This window comes from Tenrec ecaudatus, chromosome 1 (assembly GCF_050624435.1).
Source record: "Tenrec ecaudatus isolate mTenEca1 chromosome 1, mTenEca1.hap1, whole genome shotgun sequence".
In the NCBI taxonomy this organism is placed as follows: domain Eukaryota; kingdom Metazoa; phylum Chordata; class Mammalia; order Afrosoricida; family Tenrecidae; genus Tenrec; species Tenrec ecaudatus.
Window position 1 is genome coordinate 104,456,139 of NC_134530.1, and position 24,029 is coordinate 104,480,167.

Sequence of the window (24,029 nt, forward strand, 5' to 3'; positions counted from 1 at the left end):
AATGGGCAAGGGAGTTGTCCATATTCTGGGTCTCAGTACATATTCTGGGCCAAATAAAAGATTCTTCTTACACTCAGGGTGAGGACAAACCTGTTCAGCCAGATTCCATTCATGAATGCACCAGAGACTTCTGCTTATTCATCATCTCATTTTTTATTTTGTATTCCCATTTTCCTACCACTGTCCCATGGTGCATGTAGTGTCCATAACTGATGGAGGGAACTAGACATCCCTCTAAAAGCCTGGACTTTGAACTAAAGATGATATTAGACAGGATTCTAGGTTCACAACCTTCAGAAGACTAACTTGCTGGAGTTCAAGTGAGTAGGCTATGAAGTTTGTCCCTCTTGCTCTACTTGTTACTAAAGTTTGAGCCTCTTTCTCTACTTGTTCCCATATATAGAAGAGGTTTCCTAGCTCACAACGACATCATTCAATTCTTTCTCTTCCATCTAGTTGGGAGTATATAGAATAAGGTCATGTCTATGAAAGATGAATGAAAAGGCAACATGTGGCACTTCTGACCCATAGCTATCAAAAGCAAGAGTGATTTATACATACTGTATATACTCATGTATAAGCCGATTTTTTTCAGCACATTTTTAATGCAGTTTTGTAGTAAAATTAGGTACCTCAGCTGATATTCGGGTCGGCTAATACTCTAGTACATACGGTATTCTATTTTCTCCTCTGGTAACTAGAGGCAGATGATGATTAGGAGTTAGGAGGTAACAGAATCAATGGATGAAAGCTCCTTTGGCTCCTCCCCTGACCCCCCACCAAGTTATTATGTGAAGGAAAGTCACTCACTGACCATGTACACCTGTCTTACACTGTTACGTGGGCAAGACATATGGTAAATGTCACTGTGTTGTCATTAGAAAACTGAGATTTATTAGTTTATTCATGACTAGAAGAACTGTCATTACTCTTCCAAATATAATACTGATCTCAACAAAGTTCTCTTCACTTCTCTGGGCTAGAGTATACTTATAAAAGTAAACAGCTGAATAAGATATTTAATGAGGTTCCTTTGGAAGTCTACACTGGTCAGTTTCTGTTTAGTTATGATCATATATTATCCAACATGAGGTCTTATGTTTGCCCACTTTCTAAATTTACAACTAACTTCATGAAACTCACATGCAATTTCTGGATTTTTTCACCCAAGCATGGTCAGACTTGTTAACCACCGATGAGGCATCGTTTGACTTACCTGCGTGGTAGGGCACTGCAGGTTTATCATCACTGAGGGAGTGGTGCATTTGAGCAGATTAAAGTAAAACAGAATGGACTTGTTCCTGTTAAGAAAGAAAACAAGACAAAATAGTCTTTCTGGTGATCATGGAAATGTTCTCTACAATCTCAGAATTCTAAGAATTTAAAAATAAGTGGGCCTTTAAAATTACCTTCATTTTTCATGAATTATATTGCCCAGTTCTAGTTGTGTTGCCAAATATTTAAATAATCATACAGATTTTGAAAGAATCACATTTTCATCAACAGTGGATTTGCCAAATAAAGGATTGTACATTCAGAAAGTAGAAAAGTATATTGCCATTAAAAATAATTTTGAAGAATCCAGTTAATGCTCAGAGAATTCAGAAAGTAAATTTAGGAAGCCAGTTAATAAACAGTACTAAAGCATTTTTTAAATGGTTGTATTCAGAAGCATATATAACTGAAGGATATCTGAATGGTTACATTACACTTTATGGATTTTTTTGTGGTTTGTGAGTTTTAGAAAATACATTTGTATTATTGCTTTGGTAATCTGAGTATGCATTATTAAATAGAGTGATATTTTTGTTGAGTTCAAAATCATGGTCAGTGGCACAGTCTTGGAGCAAACTAGTATTCTTCATAATCAGTATTGAATGAGGCATTAATCTGTCATTTGGCAAGCCCCTGATCGCTTTTGAATGTGTTTGTTCATGTGTGAAATAGGGATCATTCTGACCCTACCTTCTTCACTATCATATTGGGAGAACAAAAGCTAATGTGTGCTTGACTCAACTGATTATCCAATGTTAGCATGCACACAATAAAGCATGCAGTGTTTGCTAACAATTCTGGTTCCTGGGTTCTTCTCGGCCTTCTAGAACCTGAATCCTTGGAGATGGGACTTGTAAATAGCATTTTTTTACCAAACTTCCAGGTAGATACAAATATGAGTTGTATTTAAATCACACCTACCAAAACACAACTCTAAACATCAAAGAAGAACATTTTTCACCACCTTCTTAGTCTAAATTAATTAATGTGGCCATAGCATAAAACATATAGCAGACTCTTCAATAATCTTTCCCTACTGATTTATAATCAAAGTAGAATCTAATTGAAGAATGAAAGGAGCCTCTCTCAAGAAAATAGGGGGGCTAGGGAATATCGTTCTATCACCTCTACCCATTTCCTGCCCCTTTTGCTATGAATAGAAGAGGGGGAGAGGGAGGCTGAGTAAAGACAGTCCAGTTGTCAAGATGCAGTGATCGCAGTTGGATTTCCCCTCCTCTTCTCCTCGGTGAGAGGAGGCTTGGGGGTGTAGGGCTTACATGCTGGGCTGCTAATCCAGAGGTCAGCTGTTTGAACTCATGAACCGCTCCACATGAGACATGCTCCCGTAAAGATTAAGGGACTTGGAAACCCCCAGGGGCCAGTCTGATAAGGTCTCCAATGAGTTGGCATCGACTTGATGATCATGAGTTTATTGTTCGATCTTCTTTACTTAAATCATAGTGAGTTCAGTAAGTCTCACTGGTGAAAGAGCACACTGTCTCTTCCCCATGTGAAGCTGGAGAGGGCTCAGAGAATTCCCGCACATGGCAAAGGTGCCTTCACGAAGGAGAAACCAGCATCTCATTTTCCAGTTGGTCACCTCTTTTGTGACTAAGTTGCTAGTGTTCATTTGAGTCAGGAAATGGTGAAAAAGTCCGGAGTTTGGAGTGAGGGTAGGATTGAAGCAGACTGGCAATGGTGGGATGTGCAGCCACTACATGGGATTTAGTCTCTTCGGTGATCCCTCATCTGACAAGAAGCTGAAGGAGACTTCCCAAACTGATGGTGGCTGCAAAGAGCAAGCCAAAGCTGATCTCTCGCATCAAGAACTGTTTAATGAGGACTCTTCCCAAGTTCCCCCACAGAAGTTCTGAGCATACCTCATGAGAAAGACAGCCTTTCCATACCTACTACAAAGAGGGTATTGATTACCGTAGGCGGTCAGCTATGTCTTAGAAACCATCATTTGACAAGGATAGTGGCCAGGAAAAAAAGATATGTATCCCTTTCTTTTTTCCTCCATTCCTCACCATGCAATGAGAGGAATAGAGCCAGAGGGAGAAGGGAAATAGACCGGATACTCTCCATACTGTAAGTCCTTGGCCAGAGTCCACCCTGAGCTGGGGAATTAGAGAAAATTAAATTGAAGCTTTAAATTGAACTGGGCAATTTTTAATAATGTAAAATGTCTGTGAGTCTGTGGGATTTGCCTGCGACGCCAAAAGGAGAACAAAGGAACATTTGAATGAGCATTGTTAAAGGCAATGGTTGGACAAAAAGAAGCCCATTTCATGGTTGCATCCCACCAAATTCAGACGGTCCCCAAACAATTGCTACATGTTACATCATTGAGGTCTCGTAAAGGTTGTCATAATTGTGAATGTAAATCAGTTAGTATCAAGGGCACACTGTAGTCAGCGTGATTTATAAATGGCCAAGTATTTCATGTGCTCAATTTATTTACCAGATTCTGCTACCCTCGAGGGGAGGGTTTATATCATTCATCTGTATGTCCCTGCCTTGTCAGTGTTTGACCTAGTACTTGACCCATTCTATACACCGATAAAGTGTTGGGGAATGAATGGATCAATTTCAGATTCAGTTTTTACAAAGTTTTAGATTCCAGCACAAATCTATAGTGATTCTATCACCATCTTACCGATATTTCTAAACTTCAGTGAATCTCAGTTCCCTTCAGCACAAAGAAGATGGTGATGTCTGCAGCTGATCAATTCTTCAGGAGTAATTAAGAGAGAACTCATTATTTAATGAAAATTTAGATCAAAAATTAAAAAGAAGCAACTACAAACTTCCTGTTCAAGGCGCTTAACTGCCTTCCTGAAGCTCATTGACTTAAAAGTATGAATGTGCAAAAGGAATAAATCTCTTCAATCTAATGAAGAATGTAGAAGATAATTTGCTCACAAATGCACAAGGGAATTCAGCAATTTCTGGAAGGTGGAAAGCACATGACTGTGCCGAATGATAATTGCATTGTGCATTAGATACAGAAAGTGTGACATGTGACTTGAAATCATCAGAGACTTGCTGCAGAGTCCAAAGTGATTAATGTGGCTGGAAACAGCAGGATTAATGGAAAGTTCCTATGCATATCTGCATGCAAATTGGTACCTTTGTGTTTCTTATATACCTCTGTACTTATACTTCCAGAATTCAGGTATTTATCCTCAGGCATTTTATTGTTGAATGCACCCTTTGGTGAAAGCCAGGGCCTTTGTAGGTCTTGGTAACCCAGCCCTTTATACTCTGGATATTTGAAAATCAATGTTGACAGCTAACTTCTCACCATTCATGCCAACACAGCTCCATTACCCTATACAATCCAGGGACCTAACTGGAAAATTAACCTACTAACATAGTACTAGAGCAAATCCAACACATGCGACCTACTCCTTCTTTCTCTTGTAAGAACAGGGAATCAAGTATCATCAGCTACATAAGGGGAATCAGAACATTAAGAGAAAGAATATACAAACAAAAACTGACATTGGATGAAAACAAAATAATTCGGGGGATCTGAGTAACCTTTAAAAACCCCAAATATATTTAGAGCCATTCAAGAAAATTTTCCACAAAATAAAAATAGGAAATTTTGGTGGCCAGAAGCAATTGAGAAAATCTCCTTGAATGGAAGGAAAAATCCAGAGATGAAATATATGGGGGCAGAGGGTGCGTGGATCTAGAGGGAGTTACTGAGACCAATGCAGGCGTTTTAAGATGACTAACATCATTCCCAAAAGAAAACTAGCAAAATGGAAGTCCAGAAACTAGCAAAGAATAACAGACGAAAAAAATTCACATTAGACACACTGCATTCAGAAAACAATAGCACAAAATCTTGACATTTCTGAGAGAAATCGTCTTTCAAACTGCAAGCCTATGTTAGAATATCAGTCAAATGTGAAGACAGAAAGTTCATTTCAAGGCTCAGGATGCTTTTCGCCTACACTACTTTTCTTAGGAATATAATTGAGAATTTTCTAACAAAACAAGTTGCTCAACAAAGAAAGAAGGCAGCTTGGGATGCAGAAAACAGTCGGCTTAAAAATTGTTTTTCTGACATTCAAATTTAGCTATGAATTTTATATTTTTATTTGCTAAACCTGGAAATTTTGAAAACAGAGAATCCAAACTAATTAGGCAGAGAAATCTCAGAAATAAAGCTATGCAGTGAGATTAGAATCAAAGGATCCAGAACAGAGCCAAAAATAACAAAGGCTCTGCACAAAGGGGATGCTGAGAAAGGGGGAGCTTGGAATTGTAGGATAATCGAGAAGGTAGTGCTGATGAAGTATCTTGAAGACAAAAATTGAAAGGAAACTATATATATGTCATCGTCCTATAGTAGAAGCAAACTAAAATGTAGGAAAATGAATAAATTATAAGGTTTACATTTAATATCAGAGACAGGGTAGGGAAGTAAATACAATGGCCTATTTACAAAGCTATATGCCGATAAAGACGTAAATGTCTTTTGCTTTTAACTTTTAGAATAAGCATATGGATACAAAAAATCCAACTGGAGTTACAGAACTGAATATACAGGGTGAGAAACTTCTTGGTCATATGAAAGTTTAACTATGGAAGGTAGCTTGCAGTCTTCTTCAGTTCATGGTACCATGGTGGCTTGTATGTTGCGGTGATGATGGATGCTATGTCACCAAGTACTTCGAGTCCCAGCAGGGTCACCCAAGATGAACAGGTTCCAGCAGAGCTTCCAGACAAAGAACAGATTATAAAGAAGGGATTAACCTTGAAAACCTTATGAATAGAAGCAAACGATTGTCAAATGTAGTGTCCAAAGATGAGGCTCTCGGGTTAGAAGGCACTCAAAATACGACTGGGGAAGAGCTGCCTCCTCAAAGTAGACTTTTACTTAATGACATTTAAAGATGGCACAGGAGCCACAGCGGATCCCTCTTGCTACACAAAAAGGAAGGAGAGTCCAACTCCTCAACAGCCCGAGACCTACCTGTCCAAAGCAGAAGTCAAACATGCCTCCACCCTCCATCCTTCCTTACCTACCTCTGACACCAGCGGTTCTTCCTACGACATGCTACCTCTCTGCAGGGCTTGAAAAGCCATTGGAATGGCCACATAGAACTCACAGACAATACACATAATTATGGGGTTTCATTAGGTGTATTACAAGGTTACTATAAGCCAGGTCAGAACACTTTAGGGATGCATCCTTTGTTCACAGCAAGACCTCTCCTCAGCCAGTAGTCAAGGAGCTCTCTAGTCCTCATCTACTAAGACATGTGGTCCCTTGGCCTCTGCTTTCATGAGCCAGGCAGCCTGCATGATGCTCTGCTTACAGTCTCATCATCTCAAAGCTGCTCCTCTGCCCTGTCTTATGGTCTTCTTGCCTCAGCCTCTAGTCTCAGCCTGACTCTTTGTTCTGTATCGTGGACTCTGTACAGCAACCTCTGGTGCCCTGGTGCCCTCTGGTAGACCTTTCCCCCATGGAGTGGCTGTGGCTTCAAACTGCTGACCTTGCAGTTTTACAGTCCAATGTGTAGTCACTGTGCCACCAGAACTTCTCAGATTTGACCCAGTTACAAAGCTATGATGAGGTATAAGATGGCATGGAGAATATCACACATGAAGAAAACACAAGTTCATTAAAAAGACATTGTTTTCTTTTGTCACTTTGTTTTTCTCTGTCTAGATAAGATAGGCATGATAAATAATGTGGAGGAGAAGACAATGGAACCAATAGTTCTGGGGTAGGGGGCAGGCAGGACACATGGGATAGGGGGAGGCAGGGGAAAGGAAGTGGGTGTTAACCCAGGGAAAAGGGAACAATAAGTGATTTAAAATCGATGGCTAGGAGGATGCAGAAGGTCTGGTGGGGCTTGATCAACGGCAATGTAACTGAGAGGAATTACTGAAACCCAAATGAAAGCTGAGCATGATAGTGGGACAATAGGAAAATAAAAGGAAATAGAGAAAGAACTAGGAGGCAAAGGGCATTTGGGGCATTTATAGAGGTCTAAATACAGGCATGTACATGTGTAAATAATTTATATATGACAATGGGGAAATAGATCTATGTGCATATATTTATAGGCTTAGTATTAATGTAGCAGATGGACATTGGGCCTCCACTCAAGTTCTCCCTCAAGGCAAGAACACTTTGTTCTGTTAAACTGGCATTCCATGATGCTCACCTCCCAACATGATCACTGAAGACAAATGGGTGCATAAGCAAATGTGGTGAAGAAAGCTGATGGTTCTCAGCTATCAAAAGATATAGCATCTGGGGTCTTAAAGGCTTGAAGATAAATAAGCAGCCATCTAGCTGAGAAGCAACAAAGTCCACCTAAAAGAGGCACACTAGCCTGTGTGATCATGTGTCGATAAGATCAGGTATCAGGCATCAAAGATCCAAAACAAAAAATCATATCATTTTGAATAAGGGAGAGTACAGGGTGGAGACCCCAAGCCCATCTGTAGGCAATTGGACATCCTCTTACAGGAGGGTCGCAGGGAGCAGATGAGTCAGTCAGGGTGCAGTATAGCACCAATGAAATATACACTTTCCTCTAGTTCTTTAATGCTTTCTCCCCACTCCCCCACCCCCATTATCTTGATGCCAATTCTACTTTATAAATCCGGCTGTACCAGAGCATGTACACAGGTACAGATCAGAACTGGAAACACAGGGAATCTGGGACAGATAAACCCCTCAGGACCAATATTTTGAGAGTAGCCATACAAAGAGGGGAAGGAGAAGGTGGGGGGAGAAAGGGGAGACTGATCACAATGATCTACATATAACCCCTTCCCAGGGTGATGAACAGCAGAAAAGTGGGTGAAATGAGACATAAGGCAGTATAAGAAATAAAAAAATGATAATTTATAAATTATCAAGGAATCATAAGGCAGGGAGGGTGGGAAAGGGAGGAGAAAACTAAGGAGCTGATACCAAGAACTCAAGTAGAAAGAAAATGTTCTGAAAATGATGATGGCAACAAATGTACAAATGTGCTTGACACATGATTGGATATATGGATTGTGATAAGAGTTGATCAAACCCCACAATAAAATGATTTATTAAAGTAAAAAAAGACAGGAAAGAAAGAAAAGATCAAAGTGGATGGTAGAAGACACTCTGAAACTTGTTCTTGAATATATCATAGGTGAAGTAAATGGACAAAATGATGAAGTAATATTAGCTGAACATAAATTTTCAAATGGAACCTAGAGAAGAGAAAATAGAGTAATAAATGGCCCAAAGACCTGGAGTTAGAAAGCTAAAAAGGAAAAGCAAACAAATATGCTCAGCATATCTGAAGCTGAAAATAAGGGGAAAAATCAATACTGGAGTTACAATATTTGAAAGATTCCATGGGCAAAATTATTTCAAAGAAGATAGAAGGAATACACAGAGACCATTTAAAGAGGTAGCATTTGGTCAAGAACCAATGGTATTGACGAAAGAAGTCCAAGCTGCTGGAGGCATGAGCTACAAACAGAGAAATTGATGGAATACTGATCGAAATGTTTCAACAGCTGATGAAGTGCTGGAAGCATTCACTTGCCAAAAACTTTGGAAGCTGCCTACCAGACCAGTCGACTGGAGGAGAGCCATAACAGTGCTCACTCCAAAACAGGATCCAAAGGGACCATTGATGTCACATTGCACAGAAAAAGCCAATGATATCATTAATGTCACATCAGGAAAAATGAAAATATGGCTGCCTCAACATATGAACAGGGAAATTTCAAACAGAGGAGTATGTTTAACAAGAGACATCAACACTGATGTCAAATGGATCTTGTCTAAAAGCAAAGAACAACAGAAAGAAGTTTACTACACAAAGAAATTCAACTCTATGGATCATAACACGCTATGGATAACATTGAGTAGAACGTGAATTTCAGAACATTTACCGTGCTCGTGTAGGACCTGTACACGGACTATGAGGCAGCTTGTTCTACTTGAACAAGGGGATGCTGTGTGGTTTATAAACAGGAAAGGTGTGCTTCAGCATTGTATCCTTTTACCACACTTATTCAATCTCCATCTAAGGAAATAGTGCAAGAAGTTGGAATATATATGAGAGATTGCGGCATCAGGATTGGAGAAGGCTTACTGACAACCTTCATATGAAGACGACACAACCGTGCTTGCTGAAAGTGAGGAGGATGTGATGAAAATAAATGAATGAAACTTCAGAAGGGATTGCAACTCAATGTAATGAAAACAAAAAAGTCACAATTGGACCAAAAGGCAGCATCATGATAAATGGAAAGGGGATTGAAGTTATGACGGATGTCCTTGGGCTCTTATCTATAAGCATTGCTCACAGAGGCAGCAGTGGAGAATGGAAGTTCTGGGTTGGGCGAATCTGCTGCATGCGACCTCGTTAATGAGTTACAAGACAAGGCTGTCACCTGGAGCTTTATGGGGCACCTAAAGCAACCACATGCTCAATCACCTCAGATACACGTGAAAGCCAACATGCAGCAAGGAAGCCTGCACAAGGGTTGATACCTCTGAATTAGGAGGTTGGCAACAAATATTGAAAGAACTGTGGACTGCCAGAAGAGCAAACACGTCTGTCTCAGTAGGAGTATGGTCAGAATGCTCTTTAGAAACACATATGGCAGCAATTTGCCTCAAATAATCTGGACGTGTCATCAGGAGATGTTATCAGGAGAGAGTGGTCTCTAGAAAAGAGCACAATGCTTGGTAAAGAAGATGACCTTCAATAGCAAAACCCACCGCCCTTGAGTTGAAGGGGCTGCAACAATGGGTTCAACCTTCACAATCGTGAGGATACATCTAGGCAGTGTTGCTTCTGCTGCCGTGAATGGCAATGGACTGAACAGTATCTAGAAGCAACAGAAGCTGGAGGGTAGGAGGGAAAAGAAACTAAGAGGGACAGACAGAACAATTTCCTCCTCATATTGCGAAGAGTGAAAACACTAACTACACATAAAGGTGTTGGTATATGCTTAAAGTCAGAAAATAACCATTAGGAAACTATTAAAAAGCTACTAAAGATGAGAATATGAGGGAGATCAGGAAACAAGATATGGTAAAAGAATTAGAAATGTGTTTTTTATTGAGGAATGGTTATTATTTGAGGTTAATATATTGTTGTTCAGTTCCATTCAAGTGGTTCAGACTCATAGCAACAGGACAACCCACTGTCTGCCCCAGCGCCTCCCCCACCCTCTTTGGCCTGAGCCCAGTGCTGTGGCCACGGTGTCAGTCCATGTTGTTCAGGGATGCACTCCTTTCTGCTTTATCATAGAAGTCAGGAAAAGTTACTTACATCAACTGAGCACTGTGTTTATTTTGAAATCTCTGTTCCACCTGTTTCAACCGTTTAGAAAACCTCTAGTGTCTCTCATGGTTAATATAGCATAAAATAAAAGAGTAAGCGTATTGTTTAAAGTCATGTACAAAATTTCAGGAAGAACTTAATGCAGAGGAACGAAATTGTCTCTGTAGAATGAAACTGGGAGAGGAGTGCTAGGACTCTTCACTGTGGTTTGATGTATGTTCATCAGATGTAACATTTTGATACACATTGTTATAATTAAATCAAAGAGCAGTGTTGGACTTGTGGTTTAAATAAACAGATTTGTGAAATCACCTGTCCATTTTGGAAGAGATTTTTGAATGAATTAAAGGCGATATTGCTATAGTTCCGCTTAGAGGCCAAATTGAATATAAAACTTAAATGAAAAGTTTAATCTTTTTCCCCCTCTACTTAAAAAAAATCTTTATTTTCATCCCCCTCCCCTCTAAAAGTTTTATCTTCTTAATCTTTCCAGTTTCCCTATACAAAGTTTAGATATTGAAAGTCTGTCTAATTTGGTTATCATGCGGCATCAAAAAACACTCAAATGTTGCTGTAGCAGAATTGCTATAAACTGAAGTGTTTCTATTCGCCAGAAGGTGGCATCAAAAGATCTCTAGTTCGTGCTTTTCAAGCGTCATGAACAACTTCACTGAAACTCCAAAGTCAGACAAAGTTATACACATCGACAGAGCTCTATGTGTCTTTTAAATCTCTCTTTCACCTGCTATTGACATTTTAGAAAACTCTCATTGAGAGAAAACTCTCATTGACACAATGGTGTCCTATTGGTTAGCCATAGATAGACAAAGCAAACACGACCAAATGCTATATTCTGTGTATAAACATGGAGATAAAAAATTAAGGTAAGTTAGAAGGAATGCCTTACAGAGTTGATAATATGAGGTGCTCTAGTTTCATCATGATTGTAACATACAAAAGTATTTTCCCCATGAACATAGAACATTCTTCCATTTATTTATTATTTTTATTCTTCAATTTATGTGTTTTGTAATTTACTTTGTACAAGTCTATTTTTCTGGTTAGATTTATTCCTAAGCCTTTCATTTTGGGGGGTTGTTATTTAAAATGGTATTTTAAAAAATTTCTTTTTCAGAGTTCTCTTCCTTAATATAAAACAATTCTATTAATTTTTATGTTGATTGTATAGCCTGCCATGTTGCCAATGTTTCAATTAGGTCCAGCAATTTTCTTTTTTTCTTCAATTTAAATCATTTTATTGGGGGCTCATACAACTCTTATCACAATCCATATGTGCATCCATTGTGCTAAGCACATTTGTACATTTGCTGCCATCATCATTCTCAAAACATTTGCTTTCCACTGGAGCCCCTGGCATCAGCTCCTCATTTTTTCCCTCCCTCTTCCATCCTCCCTCCTTCAGGAACCCTTGATAATTTATAAATTATTATCTTGTCATATCTTACACTGTCTGATATCTCCCTTCACCCACTTTTCTGTTGTCCGTCCCCCAGGGAGGAGGCTATAATGTAGATCCCTGTAATTGGTTTCCCCTTTTCACCCACCCTCCCTCCACCCTTCCGGTATCGCCACTGTCATTGCTGGATACCATAGAGTCAGGTTCAACTCTTTTCAAGCTCTGTACTCCAGAAAGGTCTTCTTGGACTCCATTGCATATTAACCAACACAATTTCATGTTGGTTACTTTAAATGCACCGATTTTCCTCTGTATTTCTTATTTATTGTCCAGGTTGTGTACACATATGAAGCAATTGAACAAACTAGTGCTTGGGTCAGACACACTTTGGTCCTTGTCATAGGCTGCATGTGTTTACCAAAAATATGAAAGCGTTTCAAAAAGGTTGTGGAAATTTTCCACTATCTCTTAATCCCATTCAGCAACTGTCTGTGCCAACTTGATTTGGTCATGGTATAGAGTGATTTGGCAGTTATTTAATCATTCCCACAATGTGGTATAATGTACTTAACCAATGGTAACGAGATAAGGATTAAACAAGCCTGAGGAATGCAAAGGCGTTTCCCTGGAGTGTGGCACTGTGCTAGAGTAAAGTTGCTGAAATATGACTGCTCTATCTATTTCTTTGTAAATCCCATAAAATAATTGGTTTAGACCATGCAAATGTTGTTTCTATGGTAGGTAGGCACTGTCCAATCAATTCCAACTCAGCAATCCTATGACCATCAGACTGAAACACTGCCCGGTCATGTACCATCCTCACAAGTGTTCTTGTGGTTGACCCCATTGTTTCAGGCGTGATGTTAATTCATCTTGACTCAGGTATTCCTATTTTTTACTGCTCCTCTATTTTATCAGGTATGATATATTTTTCCAGGTACTGGTCTCTCCCGATAACATGTCCAACGTATGTTAGATGAGGTCTTGCCTCTTTACTGCTAACCATCATTCTGGTTGTACTTCTTCTAAGACAGATGTTTGTTCTTTTGCAGTTCACGGTGCTTTCAATATTTGTCACCAGCACCATCATTCAAATGCATGGATTCTTTTTCGGTCTTCTGAATATGGGACAGTTGAAAATAACATGGCTTGGGTCAGGCACGCCTTAGTTCTCAAAGTAGCATCCTTGCAATTGAGCATTTTAATGAATGCAATGCAGCATTTGATCTCCTGACTGCTGCTTCCATGAGCACCGACTGTTGATTCAAGCAAGATGAAATCCTGGACAACTTTAATCTTTTCTCCACTTATCACGATGCTACCTACTAGACCAGCTGTGAGAATTTTTGTTTTCTTTACATTAAGTTTTAATCCCTGTTGAAGGCTGCAATCTTAATCTTTACCAGCAAGGTTGTATCATCTGCATATCACAGACTTTTAGTCAGCCTTCCTCCGATCCTGATATCTCTTTTCTTCTTCATATAACCCAGATTCTCTGATGATTTGCTTAGCATGAAGATCGAATAAATATGGTGAGAGGATACAACCCCCTTGCATAGCTTTCCTGATTTTAAACCAAGCAGTACTCCCTTGTTCTGTCCACACAACTGCCTCTTGATCCATTTACCAGTTCCGCAAGAGCACAATTAAGTATCCTGGAATTCCCATTTCTCTCAAAGATATTTATAATTGGATATATGTGATCTACACATTGAAGGCCTTTGCACAGTCAATAAAACACAAACAAACACCTTTCTGATATTTTCTTCTTTGAGCTAAAATCCATCTGACATCAGCAATGATGTCTCTTATTCCATGTCCTCTTCTGAATTTTGCCTGAAACTCTGGAACCTCCCTGTGAATAGACTGCTGCAACCATTGTTGAATGATCTTCAGCCCAATTTTGCTTGCATGCAGTAACAATTATATTGTTCTATAATTTGTGCATTCTGGAAGATCACCTTTCTTTAGAATAAGTACAAATATGGATTTATTCTAGTTAGTTGGTCAGGTAGCTATCTTTGAAATTTCCTGGCATAATGTCTTCAGTGTTTCACAGCTTGTTGAAACATTTCAAATGATATCCCATCAATTCCATCACCATGCAAATCTGGTGTGTGAAACACTAACAGAGGGTATTGATCAGTTTAGCCATTACTTTAGGCTAATAAGCCTTTCTTCATCTCAGAGAGAGCCATCCCAGAAACAGAGAGTATCCCAGAACCATCAAGAAAAAAAATCCACCAATGGAGTGCATGTGAGACCCTCTGTAAAGTCACAGAGACAAGAGAGGCTGCTGTGCTGAGACTATGAGGCAGAGCAGAGAAGCAGCAATAAGATCATAAGTGGGGCAACAACATTCCTAGCCTACTTAACAGTGTCCAAGGGCTGACATGACTGAGAGGGTGAGAACCGGGTAGAGATGTGGCTACTGGTTGAGAAGAAGTCCTTAGTGGCCAAAAGATTGTAACCTTACTGTGTTCTGACTCTGACTTGTGGTAATATGATAACTTCCCTAATAAATACCTACCATCACGAATATTGCTTGAGTTGTGCAAACCCAGCAGAGAAGTAGAGTGCTGTAGGAGGAATGATGGGTGTCAGGATAAGGGTCAGAATAGATTTTTTAAAAGGGTGGAAGATAAATGCATGTCTGACACGTCTGCCTGGTGGCAATTGGCCTTGGGCTGGGATGAAGTTGCATTTTCCTTCTCTCTACTGAAGGAGGAGGTGGTCAGATGTGGCCCTATGCCACTTCCTCACGCCACCAACAGCAAGAGATAAAAGGAAAGAGAAGGGCCAAGAGAGAAAGGGACCTATACTATTACCAAGAAAGAGAGCCTAGAGTAGCGTGTGTCCTTTAGACCCAGGGACTCTGAACTGGGAATCGTCTAGACACATGGAGATCTCCAAGGAATGTCAAGTCCATTGATGCTGAAAGAAGATCAGCCCTTCTTCCTAAACTGTGAGCCAGCATTTGGAATTCAGATTACTAGCCACAGAAAATATGAGAGAATAAATATCTGTTTATTCAAATCATTCATTTGAGGTCTTCTCTTATAGTACCATTTTATCACTAATGAAGTCCTCAAAATGACATCATTGTTTTTTTAACTCCGTAAACAGATTTGCCTAGTGCAATAGGTCATTGAATTACTTGACAGCTGTTTCCAAGGGTGGTGATTGTAGCTCCTACTAAACTGAAATTCTTGACAAGGTCAATATTTTCTCCATTTGTCATGATGCTGCTTATTGGTCCAGTTGTAAGGGTTTTAATTGGCCTGTCATCGGTAATTATCGACACATCTTGGTTTCCTGTTAAATCAATGTCACATCAAAGAAGTTCAATATTCCATGTTCAATTTGCATTTTTAAATGATGTGGTTGAACAGAATTTTCTATTTTTTATTGGCTATGATGTTATTTCCTGATATAGGGCCTGATGGTAAGCCCTCCAGTTGGAAGACATTAACAATGTAACTGGGGAAGAACTGCTTCCTCAACGTAGACTTGACCTTGATGGGGTAGATGGAGCAAAACTTATAAAACATGCAATCAAGATGCTTTGATATAATTACCAGTGATTGAACTGGAAAAGTTGAAACAAAGAGGAAGATTCAGTAGTTGGCAAATACGGCATTGGTGATAGAAATGAAGCTGGAGATTTTCTGGGAGAATTTTTTAAAACCAATGACTTCATTGCAAAGATCTTTTTCAGTGACATAAATGGCAACTCTACATGTAGACTTTGCCAAATGGAATATACAGATGGGAGAGATGATGGAGAAGCTTAATATCTCAGGCCAAGCAAGGTCAGAGGCAACTGCTGAACAGACTGTCGATTGCTGTATGCAAGTTCAGGCTGAAGTTGAAGAAAATTAAAACAAGTACACAAGCACCAAAATTCAACTTTGAATCTACCCCACCTGAATTCAGAGACCATCTCAAGAATATGGTATTTTCAATGGCTTCAAAGCATGTGATATTTGGGCCACGGACTGCCAGAAAAGCAAACACATTGGGAAAAGTATAGGCAGAATGTGCCTTATGAGCAAAGATGGAAGAGAATTTGACTCTTGTATTTTGATCAAATCATAAGACACCAAAACCTCATTGCCATTGAGTTGATGTCATTTCATAGCAAACTTATAGAACAACCTAGAACTGCTCCTGTGAGTTTCCAAGAGTGTAACTCTTTACAGGAGTAGAAATCCCATCTCTTTTCCCACTGAGCAATTGATGGTTTGAATTGCGGATCTTGTTGATTGCATCCCAATTCATCAAAACTGCGACAACAGGGATCCTCCAGGAGAAACCAGTCCCTGGAAGAGGATGTCACGCCTGATAGAGCAGACGGCCCTTTGAAGAGGAGAAGCCCCTCAGTGAGATACATTGACAGCGAAGCTGCAGCAATGGGCGCCAACACAAGAAATAGGAGGAGTGGTTGGTGGCCTTGTTCATTGGGCTGGGATGAGTCGAAGTCAATTTGATGACTTCTAGCAACCACAGCATATTTTTTCCTGTTTATGACTTTTGCTCATTTTCTCTGGGATGATCACATCTTCAGTTTGACTGTGTGACGGTTCTTCATATAGTAGCATGACCACACCTCTGTCAAAGATACGTGTTGAAAATCCTTTTCCTGAATTCCCAATTATCTTTAAACTTTGTTTGTGATGAATGTGTTAGTTAATTTTATGTGTCCAATTAGCTAGCCTACGATGCTCAATGTTTGACCAGATATTGTACTAGCTGCTGTCTTGTAATGGAAGGTAAGATAAAGCAAGGTGATACAATCATCTTCCTTAATGTCGTCAGCTCTTTGAAAGGGAGGTGCTCTGTCTCCACAATATAAGTTGATGTTCTAGCAGATACTCTCCCTCAAACTTAGACTTTTCTTATCTGTGCTCTAGGATGTGTGTTGTAAGCCTATGGAAGCGCCTGGCCTGCCACCTGGCCCGCAGATTTGGGGTTCATTATCTCTCGAACTTGTGTGATCCACTAGAGCTCTACAGGCTGCCGACTGATTTAAGGATTGGGAATTTGCCAGCCTCCACCACTGTGTAAGCCATTTCCTAAAGTAAATCTCTCTATTTATACCTACATATAGCTCATTGATCTTTCACTTTTAGAAAACTCGACTAAAATAGTGGGTGATAGTGGGTTTGCTTTTGTGTAATACCTCTCAGCCTTCATCATATCTGTGGGTTTGGCGTCATGTTGAGAAAAACCCTTATTGCCAATTCTAAAACTATTTCCCTTCATTTTCTTCTATAAGTCTAATAGTTTCATATTTTGTATATAAATTTTTCCATATTTCAGCATTCACTTTTGTATAAAATAGAAGATACATACATCCAGTTTTCATTTTAGTTTTATGAATAGGATTCCAGTTAAAACAACATAATTTATTTAACTGTCCATCGTATTGTTGACTTGAAATTCCACTTTTATCAGAATCAAAATACATATTTATAAATAGGTTTCCTCTTCCCTCTGCTAGTTCCACATTGTTTTAATAACATTATTAGTTTGATATATTTATTCCAATATATTAATAGTTTGATATATTTATTATTTCAGTAGATACATTTTAAATAGCATGATAGTGGGAAAAGAGGAAAGTCAAAGAAAATAGAGAAAAGAGCTAGGAGGCAAAGGGCATTTATAGAGGTCTAAATAAAGACATGTACATATGTAAATATATTTATATATGAGGCTAGGGAAATAGAGCTATGTGCATATATTTATAGGTTTGTATTAAGGTAGCAGATGGACATTGGGCCTCCACTCAAGTACTCCCTCAATGCAAGAATACTTTCTTCTTGTAAATTGGCATTCCATGATGCTCACCTTCCTCACATAATCACTTAAGACAAAGTGGGCGAATAGGAAAATATGGTGAAGAAAGCTGATGGTGCCCGACTATCAAAAGATATAGTGTCTGGAGTCTTAAAGGCTTGCAGATAAACAAGCGTCCATCTAGCTCAGATGCAACAAAGCCCACATGAAAGAAACACACCATTCTGTGTGACCACGAGGTGCCGAAGGGATCAGTTATCAGGCATCACAGAACAAAAAATCATATCATTGTGTACTCACCTCCATGATACGATTGCTGAAGACAAATGGGTGCATAATCAAATGTGGCAAAGAAAACTGACGGTGCCCGGCTATCAAAAGATATAGCATCTGGGGTCTTAAAGGCTTGAAGGTAAACAAGCGGCCATCTAACTCAGAAAAAACCAACCCCACATGAAGAAGCACACCATCCCATGTGATCACCAGGTGTCAAATGGATCAGGTATCAGGCATCATCAGAACAAAAACTCATATCATTGTGAATGAAGGGGTGTGTGTGGAGTGGAGACCCAAATTCCATTTATGGGCCACTGTACATCCCCTCACAGAAGTGTCTCAGGGAGGAGAAGAGCCAGTCAGGGTGTGATGTAGCAATGATGAAAAATAAACTTTCCTCTAGTTCTTAAAATACTTCCTCTCCTCCCCGCCCCGCCCCCCAGCCATCATGATCCCAATTCTATCTTACAAATATGGCTAGACCAGAGGAAGTACACTGGTACAGATTGGAACTGGAAACACAGGGAATCCAGGGTGCATGATCCCTTCAGGACCAGTGGTGGGGTTGGCAATACTGAGAAGCTGGAAGGAGAGTAGGTTGGAAAGGGGGAACTGATTACAAGGATCTACATATAACCTTCTCCCTGAGGGACGGACAACAGAAAAGTGGGTGAAGGGAGATGTCAGACAGGGCAAGATATGACAAAATAATAATTTATAAATTATCAAGGGTTCATCAGGGAAAGGGAGTGGGAAGGAAGGGGGAAAATGAGTAGCTGATGCCAGGGGCTTAGGTGGAGAGCAAATGTTGTGAGAATGAGGGAAATGAATGTATAAATGTGCTCACACAATTGATGTATATATGGATTGTGATAAGAGTTGTATGCACTCCTAACAAAATTATATATATATGTGTGTGTGTGTGTGTGTGTGTGTGTGTGTGTGTATATATATATATGTGTATATATATATATATATATATACATACACACACACACACACACACACACACACACACATATATATATATCCTGTGCAGCAGATTCACCCAATACAATGCATCTTTTGATTTCTTGACTGATGCATCCATGAACATTGTTTGTGGGCCCAAGCAAGACACAATTCTTTTATATACTTCTTGGGATATAAACTTCTTAGCATGACAAGCGCTGCCACTGCAGACAGCCTAAGGACCATAGCTGAAGTGTTCTTCGCCATAATGTTTGCAGTTGCATTCTGGGGATGGGGTGGTTGTTGTCTGTTTACCCAGCTAGGACCAGTTTGTATAGGAAAGGAATTGGTTAAGAAGAACTAGGAGAAGAAATTACAATCATAGAAACACATTTGTGAGAATGGAGGGGTGGTTTGCTAGAAGAAAAAAAAATGAGACAAAGTTTTTCCTGCTTTATTTCTTTTAATAAAGAAATAAAAAATTTGCTTTCAGGAATGAAAACATATAAGAAACATTTTAAAGGTGTTTAATGTAAAACTCATAGTTTCTTTTAGCTACTTAGGGCTATATCCAGATTTTCCCGGTAAAACCTACCAAGCACAGATGACATCCAGTTTTAGAAGGTGTGATGATTCGTGAATAGGCACAGTAGCCAAAATAACTCAAACAACCATGCACTCTGAGGCTTTTTGGGGTTTTTTTCAATCATTTTATTAGGGGCTCATACAATTCTTATCACAATCCATACATACATCCAGTGTGTCAAGAACATATGCACATTTGTTGCCATCACCATTCTCAAATCATTTGCCTTCTACTTGAGCCCTTAATATCTGCTGCTCTTCATTTTCCCCTCCCTCCCCACTCCCCCCACCTCATGAACACTTTCATCATTTATAAACTATTAGTATTTTGTCATATATTACACTGTCCAATGTCTCCCCCTGCCTAGGAGACTATACATAGATTCTTGTAATCAGTTCCCCCTTTTTACCCCACATTCTCTCTACCCTCCAGGCATCGCTACTCTCACCACTGGTCCTGCAGGAGTCATTTGTCCTAGATTCCCTGTGTTTCCAGTTGCTATCTGTACCAATGTACATCCTCTGGTCTAGCCAGATTTGTAAGGTAGAATTGTGATCATGATAGTGGGGGGAGGAAGCATTTTAGAACTAGAGGAAAGTTATATGTTTCATCGTTGCTACCCTGAACCACCCTGACTGGCTTATCTCCTCCCCACAACCCTGCAGTAAGGGGTGTCTCATTGGCTGCCAATGGGCTTTGAGTCTCCACTTTGCACTCCCCCACATTTTCAATGATATGCTTTTTTCTTCCTTGATGCTTGATACTTGGTCCTTTTGACAGCTCATGGTCACACATGCTGGTGTGTTTCTCCATGTGGGCTTTGTTGCTTCTGAGCTAGATGGCCACTTGTTTATCTTCAAGCCTTTAAGACCCCAGAAGCTATATCTTTTGACAGCTGGGCACCATAAGCTTAATTCACCACATTTGCTTATGCATATGTTTGTCTTCATCGATCATATCAGGGAGGTGGTCACCCATTGATATGACTTTTAGTTCTGTGATTTCTGATAACTGGTCCCTTCGACACCTCGTGATCACACAAGCTGGTGTGCTTCTTCCATGTGGGCTTTTTTGCTTCTGAGCTAGATGGCCGCTTGTTCACCTTCAAGCCTTTAAGACACCAGACACTATCTCTTTTGATAGTCGGACACCATCAGCTTTCTTCACCACATTTGCTTATGCACACTTTTTTCTTCAGCAATCGTGTTGGGAAGGTGTGCATCCTGGAATGCCAATTTAATAGAACAAAGTGTTCTTGCACTGAGTAAGTGCTTGAGTGGAGGCCCAATGTCCATCTACTGCCTTAGTACTAAACCTATAAATATATGCACATATATCTGTTTCCCTACACTCATATAATATATTTACATATGTACATTCTAATCTTCAGACCTCTATAAATACCCTTTGTCACCCAGTTCTTTCTTTGATTTCCTTATACTTTCCTCTGGTCGCACTGTCATGCTCAGTCTTCATTTGGGTTTCAGTAATTTCTCTCGATTACCTTGCCCTTGCTGAATCCCTAGCAGGCCACTCATACCCTCCTTGCTACTGATTTTGGATCACTTATTGCTCCCCTGACCCTGGGTTGGTCAGTACTACCTCCTTGCCCCCTCCTCCCTCTCTCCCGTGTTCCCCCGGAACCATTGATCCCATTGTTTGTTCCTTTAGACTACTCATCCAGTTGATCTTATTTAGCTAGATCTATAGAGATAATAATATGCACCAAAAATCAAGTCATAGCAAGATAGGCAATGAGTGAGAACACAGCTATGACAACAAAAAATGAAACCAATTACCCATAGAAGAATAAATTAATTAAAAGAAAATAAAAAAGAAAGAAAAACCTGTAAATAGATCAAGGCCTGATTTTTGTTCTCTAGGCGTGTCCTTCAGTCAGGTCCAATGGGGTACCATGCTTTGGTCCAGAGCCTGTCCTTTGTACTCCCTTGGGGGCTCCCTGCTCTGCTCCCACGGTTGCTCTGCCGCACGCTTTTAGTTGTTTGCCTCAGTGTCTCAGGGTCAGTCGGGGCCAGTCTCAGCCCTGAATCTCCAGTGTTGTCCCCCTTAGGGCCCTGGGACATCAAGGGACAGTGTATCTCGTAGTGGGATCAGTCTTTTTGTCCACTCTGTCCATTGGCTGTTCAGAGCAGGGATATCGTCCTCCAGCCCTGATGGGCCAGGATGTGCTCCACTCTCTCTTCCTCCCAGCACTCTGAGTTTTTAGCAGCTACTCAGAAACCAGCCTTCCAAGAGCCCACTCCATAAAACATTTTAAAACATGGCGACTGATTCATATTTTCAATCCCAAATCAGTGTTCCAATCCATATGTTATAATTACATGTGTACTAAGCTGAGTCTTTATGTATTCCAGTGAAATTCTGCATAACAACAACAACCTCATGTCCTGAAGTCATATAGTATAAAATCTCTAATGGAAGGCTTCATCTATAAATTTCAGTTTTCTTAAAAAGTCGAGTAGGATTCATGTAAATATGATTTCTAAGTTCCAGCTCACACAGAAAAATTAAACAAAAGAAAGATTGCTATACTCACTCATTGGGGGTGCCCTTCTGGCCACAAAAATGCCCCTGGCTGTCTGTGGGATAAGCCAGTCTCCTGGGGTCTCCATGTACCCAGGCTGCAGAAAGAATAAGAACAAACCGCTATCAGCAACAGCTCTCTGAAAACATTCTGCTGTGAGACTTTAGAGCGCTCCTCTTGCAATATGCTAACCTCTCCCCTCAATCACAGAAGATCATTGATTTTCTGCAAAGAGTAATTTCTTAATGAAAAGTAAAATAAAATATGGATGAATCAGTCAGAAAGCACATTTCTCTTATTCTCTCAGGATTCATCTGGATTGTAGCCAAAACATGAGGTAATGCACTTAGAAGAGGACATTTATTAAAATGTGAGTTAGAGGGCATGTGACTACAGCTTCGGCTGGCTAGAAGTCACTTTTCTTATTGCTTGAAACGAGATGACTTCATATCAGAGCTTATAAATTTATAGTAAATAATATGATGTCATGCTTTTGGGCTACACATAAGCGAAGACCATACAAATTTTGAAAGAATAAATGACCAATTCAAATAGACTAGTTCTTTATAATAGAATGTGACAGTATGAAAGCACACACTAGCCACTGCAGAGGTTACAAAGAAATATTTACTATAGATTGTGTTGGATTATCTCAAGGTTTACCATTAACCTCAAGTGTTCTTAAACTTTTTTATTTTTTAAGAACATGCTGGGCTCTATATTATACAAATTGATCACTCCACTTCTCCCAAATTATGAACTTCATTTGACAGCTAAAATAAGAGGCCCACAGTGATGTGCAGTAACATATGTTAGTTAAATTGGGCAACACTTCCTAATTCTAGCGGAACTTTTCTAACTTCTCTGATTTGATTAATACAGTTCCTAAAAATCTAGGAAATGCATTAGTAATATAAAGCTTGCCTTTACTTATGGAAACACATCTCTTTGTGCTTGCTTCCTTCAATGCTTGCCTGGCTAGCTCCTTTCTCACATTTATTGGACTTGAAAATTCTTCTTATAATTCAGACCTTTATGTGCATCGTCTGTATTATGTGGGACATTTTTGAAAATTGATGCTGAATGACAATTTTAACGTGAAGAGAATTTTTCTTGGTAATTTTTGTCATCAGTCTAAACTTTTCCTTTCAGGATGTGTGTACTCAAAAATTCTCCTTTGGCTAATTGTTTTCCTGTGCCATGGTGGCCAAATCAATTTCATTATCAAATACCTGACTTATTTGGACAGATCTCTGTTGTCATATCCCCATCTTTAGTTTTCCAGAATAAGCAGGGGAACTATACACAAGGCACTTAAATGACATCTAAGCGTCTAATGGACACTGTCTCCAGAGACTGTTTTACTATTATTTTAGTTTTGATTAAGTCTCAGAAAGAGATCTAAATTTATTTGTCTCTATGTTCTGGCATATATTTCTTTTAGTTCTATTCCATTATTATTTTTAAAACAATCGTTATCTCAGAAACAAAGACCTGAGAATTTAGGATTGTCATTCAATATACATCTATTGCTCTCAGCAAATTACTTAACCGCCTTGAGTCTTGGTTTTCTTGAGTATAACAATGCCATCCCTGATAAGAGTGTTGAGAATATGAAAGAAGATCGTGAAAGACTACTAAGGAGGTATTTGCCTACAACCTAGACTTAGAAATGTCAGTGGTATTGTTGGAGTTTGGTTTTCACGAAGCAAATGGTAAGACAAGGACCGTGATGCAGGTAGTTTATTTGGGAGATGATGTCAGGGAACTTAAGTGAGAAAGTAAGGAAAATGATAAAGAAAAAGGAGTAAAATGAGTAAAAGTTACCATAATGAGTGAAATAGTGGATGCACA

General features: G+C 39.5%; 1 protein-coding gene across 1 annotated transcript in view; it reads right to left on the bottom strand.

Annotated features, from left to right (window-relative positions):
- Window positions 1-24,029, bottom strand: part of SLC44A5 (solute carrier family 44 member 5) — a 115,385-nt gene that overhangs the window by 65,341 nt on the left and 26,015 nt on the right. The window contains exons 2-3 of the mRNA XM_075537502.1: window positions 22,188-22,297; window positions 1,217-1,301 (exon numbers count right to left, since the gene is read on the bottom strand). Coding sequence (XP_075393617.1) covers window positions 1,217-1,301; window positions 22,188-22,297 — 195 coding nt within the window. The remainder of the gene's footprint in view (window positions 1-1,216; window positions 1,302-22,187; window positions 22,298-24,029) is intronic.